This window comes from Sapajus apella, unplaced genomic scaffold (assembly GCF_009761245.1).
Source record: "Sapajus apella isolate SASKATOON/1434 unplaced genomic scaffold, GSC_monkey_1.0 scaffold24, whole genome shotgun sequence".
Taxonomy (NCBI): Eukaryota; Metazoa; Chordata; class Mammalia; order Primates; family Cebidae; genus Sapajus; species Sapajus apella.
In genome coordinates, this window is record NW_022436964.1 from 10,363,267 (window position 1) to 10,370,699 (window position 7,433).

The window sequence follows — 7,433 nt, forward strand, 5'->3', positions numbered from 1 at the left end:
CATGAACAGTATGTTCTTGGGGATCCACTATAACCTTTTTACTTGTCCTCCTTGCAGATTTAAAAAGAAATGACTATTCCCCTGAAGGGATAAATTCCACCTTTGGATTTGATATAAAAATAGAATCAGCTGAGGAGCCTCCAGCAACTATGAAAAGGGAGGAGCAAGAAGATCCCAGTGCCCGCCCTACCTGCCAAGAACTCTGTGATAACAAAGATTGATCGACGTGACATTGATTACATCAGCGCCTCCTTGGGACACACCTTCTGAGCCTCACCTCTCCTCCTACCCAAAGGCCTCATTGGTATATGATCAGTGGGTTCTCCTAGATACTGACCTCTGTCCAGGGCACTTGGCAGCTCCATCCTCAAGTTCCACATGAAGACACTTGGATGAGCCAGCTGGGAATATTGTTCTTGTATACCTCATTGCTTTAGCTGACCACTTGGAACCTTGGAGCAGAATGCTGCACATTAAAAAAGGATGGGGTGGTGGGGATGAATTTAGTTTATTTTCTCACTTTGTGTGCAGACTGGACCCCCTACTGCTATTTGTCACCTCACCCACAGACTGTCTTTATGTCTATATATATGTACATAAAAAGTTATGTGACTTCCTCTTCTGTTTTTTCCACAGCATAGGACTTTGAATAGCAGTGATAGGAAAAACAATGGAATGAGGGTGGATTTGCACAGATTGGAGCACAAACTAACCAAGTATCCTGGTGAAATCTAGGTGGGTTTGAGATGTTGTCAGTGAATCATATGATGCCTGGGTATTTCAGGTTTCTGTAAAGGAAAGGGAAATCTAAAACAAATAACCTTCATATGTATTTTTTTGAGACGGAGTTTCACTCTTTTTGCTCAGGCAGGAGTGCAATGACGTGATCTCTGCTCACTGCAACCTCCAGCTCCTGGGCTTAAGTGATTCTTGTGTTTCAGCCTCCTGAGTAGCTGAGACTGCAGGTGTGCACCACCATGCCCAGCTAATTTTGTATTTTTAGTAGTGATGGGGTTTCACCATGTTGGCCAGGCTGGTCTAGAACATCTGACCTCAGGTGATCCACCTGTCTTGGCCTCCCAAAGTGCAGGGATTATAGGCATGAGCCACCACGCCTGGCCTATTTTTTTTCTTTTAAACAAGAGAACAAGAATATGAAGAACTGGAAATTATTAGGAAAGGATTTCCCTTCCTTTTTAAAGCTCAGGGATACTATTAGTTAGGAGTTGACTAAGTCAGCCTGTAAAATACCACTTCCTTTTCCAAAGTTGTATATATAATATTGCAGGTTAAATTACTTTATACCAGGTCCTATGAAGAAAGATGTGGTTTCAGTCTGAAAACATGTTTCACAGGTGTTTGCTTCCTTCCAGGGCGGAGTTCCCCATTCCTCTGGGGTAAAGAATGTATATATATTTTGAAGTAAGGCTGAGAACATGTCATTGGTTTTTGATGCCCAAGGTGAAAGACTCCTGGAGGTCACACTGTGTAGTATATTTGAGGGATCAGTGATCCCTTTTGTATGCTGGGCCTGGTCACCCTACCTTGTAGAAGCACCAGCTTTTCACATGAGGAGAGATGGGGGGTGGGGCGGGAGTCGTCTCCCTGTCCTGTTGCATCGCCTTTCTTAATATAAGGTGCTCCACTCTACTGGCAGCAAACCTCCTGGGTTTGAAAAATTCAACTTATCTTTATCTTTAATTCTGACATTAGCTGGCTTGCTACACAGCTTGCTTTAAAAGTCTACACTCCCAGATTCTTAGGTATACAGGGAAATGTTGAATAGAAGGGTGGAAAACCAAGAATTTAAACCAAGAAAACTGATGGTTGTATCTGATTCTTGTAAGTTTGAGTTACACAAGGGCTAGTTTATACCCCTTTTACTTGGGTTTTGGGGGTAATGGAAAGTGGAAAATTTGGGTGATTTCTTGATTGGCAATTAGGATAAAATGCTAATGCTTTTTGGGGGGGCTTAACAACTTTATCCTATTCTACAAATCAGTAGAGGAACAATTGGTACTCACTTCAATGCTACATTCAGCTATGGAAAAAGGCAGAGTTTGCTTGCTCAATGGCCAAACTAAAGAAGTCAGTTATTCATTGGTCAAATATTTATTACCTGGAATGGAAGGAAATTGAAAGCAAATACATTTGGACTTCAAATTTCTGTGGTGTGCTTTTTGTGTTGTTTGTTTTAAGAAAAATCAACAGAATAACATATTTAAAAGATGAGCTGCTGAGCAAAAGTCATTGTGGAAATACTTGCATGCAAATACCAATGTGGCAATGTTGACTTTGAGTGATTCATGACCACAAAAGGGTGGAGTATTCATTCATTCAAACAATTGTATTCAACAGATATTAAGTGCTTTCTCTGTACTGCGTTAATGATGAGGATGTAGTGGTGAAGATGGCATGTTCTTCCCTCAGAAAGCTTTGTCTCATGTTTCGTTTTGTTTGTTTTGCTCCAAGTGTTGATTTGTAGCTAATACTAAAGAAATTTAACTTCTGGCCAAATGTTAAATTCAGAAATGCATTTCATATCCTATCTGCCAGTGGGCAGTAGGTTTGGACTGGGTAAGACAATTAGGCCAAATAAGAAGCCATAGCTGGGGCTGGTCTTAGAATCTACTAAGGAAAAGCAGACTGCATAATCCTTGTCTGAACACAAAGCCCTTATCACAGATGGGATCTGAATTTGACTTCAGCAACCAGAGAAGCAGCCATTCCAGAGAGACCTCCCCTGAAGACCTCCATTACATAGGAGTTTTTTACACAAGGCTGTATGGTCCTGGAGTGACTGCTGCCTCATGCTATCTTAAAGCTTCTTAGAGCTCTGGGTAATAGAATCAGATATAATTTTGGGTGTTTTTTGCTCTGTTATTATTTTCTGCAGTTTTGCAAAACAAATACTGATGACTAAGAATTCCCAGAAACCATTTAGTCAGTGCTTTCAAAGAAATTTTTTGAGTTGTTGTTACTCTTCTTTTAAATGAGACCTATTGCTCTGGTTCTAGAAATCATGACACAGATTCCCTTGTCTCTTGTTGTCCTTCTCAATTAGTCACCAACATCTAACACAAAGCTAGACACATAATATATTGCTTTCAACAATATTTGTTGAAAGAAAAAAATCTTCACCTAATAGTGGATTTCATTCACTAGGTAATAAATCAGATTTGCATTTTTAATCTAGAAGGAAATGATTACCAATTCCTTAAGACCCAACACAATTCTTTTGATCTTTCTCTGTTTTAATTTTCTAGGAAATAGGTTTTAACAACCTATACCTTGTCTATTGAATTCTCACCCAGTTCTTGCCCTTATCACCACTGGTGAGAATACCAGAGTGCAGTCCTTCACTGGTGACTATTGAAATGAGATGATAACTTCCCAGAAACTGCCTAGAAATAATCATCACTTTATTACCCTTTGAAAAGAAGATTGATAGAAAAGTCGTTTGAAAGATGGTTCATTACCATGCCCTAGTACAATTTCTTTACTCACATCTCTCTAAAGCATGAGAAAGGGAGGATTATTCTCTGAGGTCGGAATTTGTAGGCTGTGTGTTTGCCTCTTTGAAGTCTTGGTATTTAATTTTCTGTAGTCATTTCTTGGGCAATTTTCTAAGAAACTAGTTGAAGCTAATTTATCATAAGTTAAAGTCAAATGACAGAAAAGATTTTCCCCCTTAACAGCATTTTATTCCACAGTGGTTAGCTTCTGAAGGAAAATGAGACTTAAATAGCATTTCGAATCTCCAGCCACATGGGTGGGTACACAGAACAGAAAGGATTCTGGAAACCACACTGATTTTTTATTTAGCATGGTTATTATTTTGTGACTTTTCTTTATAGACGATGTAGAGATAAAATATTGCATTTTTGTGAAACACCCTCCTAAAAATAATTATGTAAGTTGCTGAATTTTTCAAAGAAAGACTTTCAATTCTCAAGGGATAACAAAACTTGGCCTCTATTGTTCTCAGGCTTTTAATATAACTTTATATAATTCATTTAACCTTTCTGTTAACCCCTAGTGCTGAAATGGAGATGAAGATACTTACCTTTTCAAATGAAGGTGAGTGATAATGAGAGATCATTTGTGAAGTTCTCTGAAAATTTCATTTAAAAGGCTTCTTGTGAGCATGGAATTCAGTTCAATAAATAAGGGGTTTTTGTTTTTGATATTATGTGATAGTTGTTTAATATTTACAGAGGATGCTCAGTGGACCTGTTTCAGCATAAACACAAAAGTGATTTCTGCTATTTCTCCCTTTCCAAGGGGAAAGAGCTCATTGCTCCCTTTTTGTTTTAAAACTTAATTAAATAGTTGAAGATGAGAAAACTCACCATTTCACAGTATGTCTTATTTTGCTTTTTGATGGATTTGGGTTTACTCAGCTAATTTCTTTTGCCATCCTTTCCCCAAAGAAAGCATTCCAGGAGAAAAAGTCCCAAGCTGGCACCATCATTGGTGGCATTTGAGGCATGAAGAGAGAGTTGGTTTAGAATCTTGATACTTATAAAACTTGAAGGTTTAAAAAATGTAATTAATGGTGATTTAAATTTTGTCAGTATTGGGCTGTTTAGGAATAAGAAAATTCTGGCCTATAACTTGCCAGCATCTGCTTTTAGCAACTGATTTTCTTTAGGATTTTCATCTTGTAGTGAATTTTTTCATTGTAACTTTAAAAAATTCCATCTGCTAACTTAGTCGCAAAGTCCTTCCCAATATTATAGTGGAGACTGTTTTGCTAATGGCTGTCCCAGTATGGACATAATAATTGCCTTTTGTTGGAGGGCTTTGGGGCAATCGCCAGTGATGTCACATGTCTGCACTTTGTCTTTGAATAAATCCTTTATTCTGTATCCTAATGGTCAACTTCCAACAGGTCACAGGACTTCAGGATGCTTTGGTGACCAAAAGAAACCCTCGGTATGTTGCCGTGTTTTACAATTCCCTCGTCACCCTGGAAATTTTGTTGATAAGGACTTGGGGAGCAGAGGTGCTGGTAAATACAATGGAGAGGAGGAGAAATGATTACCAGGTGTGTGCATCTGCTATGGGTGAGGTTAGAGAGTTGTCGTGGATGGTAGCAGGATTGGTGAATTATTTTCCTGAGAAAGTAGGGGAGTGGTGTGTTCTGGAAGATCACATGTATATTGCAGATGAAAACAAATATGGGCTGGGCTTCTTGGGATGGGATGTTTGCCTACCATGAAAGGGCTTCTGGGGATGTCTTACAAGATAGGGAGGAAAGAAGTTTTGTGGAATTGTTTGGTGTATATCCTACTTAAGAAATAATTTTTGAGTATTACGGCATTTATGCACTGACACTAAGATTAAACTTACTAGATAAGACCCACTTCTGTCTTTAGGGATCTCTAAAACAAATAAGGGGTTTACAATATGCTGATTCATCATTTCTCAGCCATGATCATTATAATGACAACTTGTTATTATTGTAGGTAATACGTATTGAGCAGTCATTGTGTCTTGGGCATTGTGCTAAATGTGCACTGTACATAATTTCATTTAATCTGAACAATGACTTCATGGGCTAGGTCTATTATTCTCATTATAAATATTTAAAAATACTGCTTATGAATTAAGTAACTTGACTAAATCAGCTACCAAAGGGAGAGCTGGGATTTGAAGCTAGATCAAATCAATGACATAAAAGTCTATGCAGTGCTAGCCAGGACACTTAAGAGTACTACAGCATGAATCCCTATGATGGATTGAAAGATAGATTTAAAAATAAGGGCCTAACTTAGGCCATCAGAAGAGAGAAACAAAATGAATTCTACAGAATGTTTCCTGATGTGTTCTCTGCTCCTGCCATGTTAATAAAATTTTTCTCGCATAGTTAATGGCAATCTGCGGACCCCGCGAGTCCATGGGAAAGCCAGTCATGAGGGAATGGGTGGGTTCTTCTGAGTCTGGCACCGTCAGCTGGTGAATTTTTCTGCCTCTATTTGAATGTCTGTCCCTCCCCTCCTTTTTTTTGGCCCCTTAGACAATTTGTTGGTCAATACAACAATACTTACCATTTGAAAGCATTTAGTGACATGCAGCATATCAAATTTATAGTGAAAAATAGAACCTATGCAAGTTACAAAACTTTTATCAGCCTGACCATCACACTGCGTCCCTGGAGGCTGTGGAAGCTGGATTATAATCAAGAGGTTGCTTGAAGTGCATGGAATCAGAACAAAGAGAGGTAGATAAATCAAATTTTTAATGGTATCAGGCTAAGACATCCTGTTTCATCTCATCTACTCTGGAGGGATGGGCCTGCCAGTGGGAGTGGAATACTCGAAGTCTGAAATACTTCAGACTGATTCCAAAGGATGCAACAGAATTTCAAGCAACTCTTAGATCAGTTTTGAGAAACATGAACCATGTTGAAAAAATATTTATTTTCTCTTTTTCCATTCTCTCCCACCTTCTTCCCTCTCTCTCACATTCTGTCTCTTTTTTTTCTCTTTCTCCTCCTTCCTTCTTTATTCCTTTTTTCTTTCTCTGATTCCCTCTTTATGTTACCTGTTTTTACACTACACTAGCTGCAAATGTGGATCAACAAACATCACTGATTTTATGAGATAGCAATTTTCCCAGAAATGTAAAATTAGAAAATGTGAGAGCTAAAAAAATAAGAACAATTAAATCTAAAGAAACTGTGCTTCACTCAAAGTTAATAACTATTGTTAGAAGAGAGACTAGAACTCAGGCCTCCTAAGTCACCCTTATTTAGTCTGGTAATGGCCACATTTGTATGTTAAAGCAAATAATTTCCTCTTGTATTGAAATTTTTGTCTTTCTAAAAAATATTCAGATATGTATACAGTTAAATTTTAAACTTGGAAATCTTTGTAAGACTGTGATTAAGATGGACCAACTGAGATTTTAATTGTCTATGTGTTTTAATGAGGATAATTCATTAGATATGTGACTTTAGAACTCTAGTTGCAAAATATTACAAATTAATGACTTTTACCAATTCTCTTTGCTTATTTGTGTGTGCCTGTGTGTGTGTGTGCCTGTGTGTGTGTGTGTGTGTGTGCGTGTGTGTGGTGTGTGTGTTTGTATATATATAAATAAAAAGCTACTTGGTTGGCCGGGCGTGGTGGCTCAAGCCTGTAATCCCAGCACTTTGGGAGGCCGAGGCGGGTGGATCACGAGGTCAAGAGATCGAGACCATCCTGGTTGACATGGTGAAACCCCGTCTCTACTAAAAATACAAAAAATTAGCTGGGCATGGTGGCACGTGCCTGTAATCCCAGCTACTCAGGAGGCTGAGGCAGGAGAATTGCCTGAACCCAATAGGCGGAGGTTGTGGTGAGCCGAGATTGCGCCATTGCACTCCAGCCTGGGTAACAAGAGCGAAACTGCGTCTCAAAAAAAAAAAAAAAAAAAAAAAAAAAAAA

The 7,433-nt window shown here is 38.6% G+C and overlaps 1 protein-coding gene across 11 annotated transcripts in view; it reads left to right on the plus strand.

Annotated features, from left to right (window-relative positions):
• The window catches only part of TRPM6 (transient receptor potential cation channel subfamily M member 6), a 167,325-nt gene extending 160,319 nt beyond the window's left edge, over positions 1-7,006 (plus strand). For 9 of the 11 annotated variants that reach the window (XM_032290901.1, XM_032290904.1, XM_032290905.1 and 6 more), the window contains one exon: positions 58-613. In XM_032290901.1, the coding sequence (XP_032146792.1) occupies positions 58-221 (164 nt within the window). In that variant the 3' untranslated portion in view covers positions 222-613. Of the gene's footprint in view, positions 1-57; positions 898-4,039; positions 4,081-4,894 lie in introns of those variants that run through there. The other 2 variants (XR_004272629.1, XR_004272630.1) reach the window with 2 other exon arrangements.
• Positions 7,007-7,433: the final 427 nt, after the last annotated feature.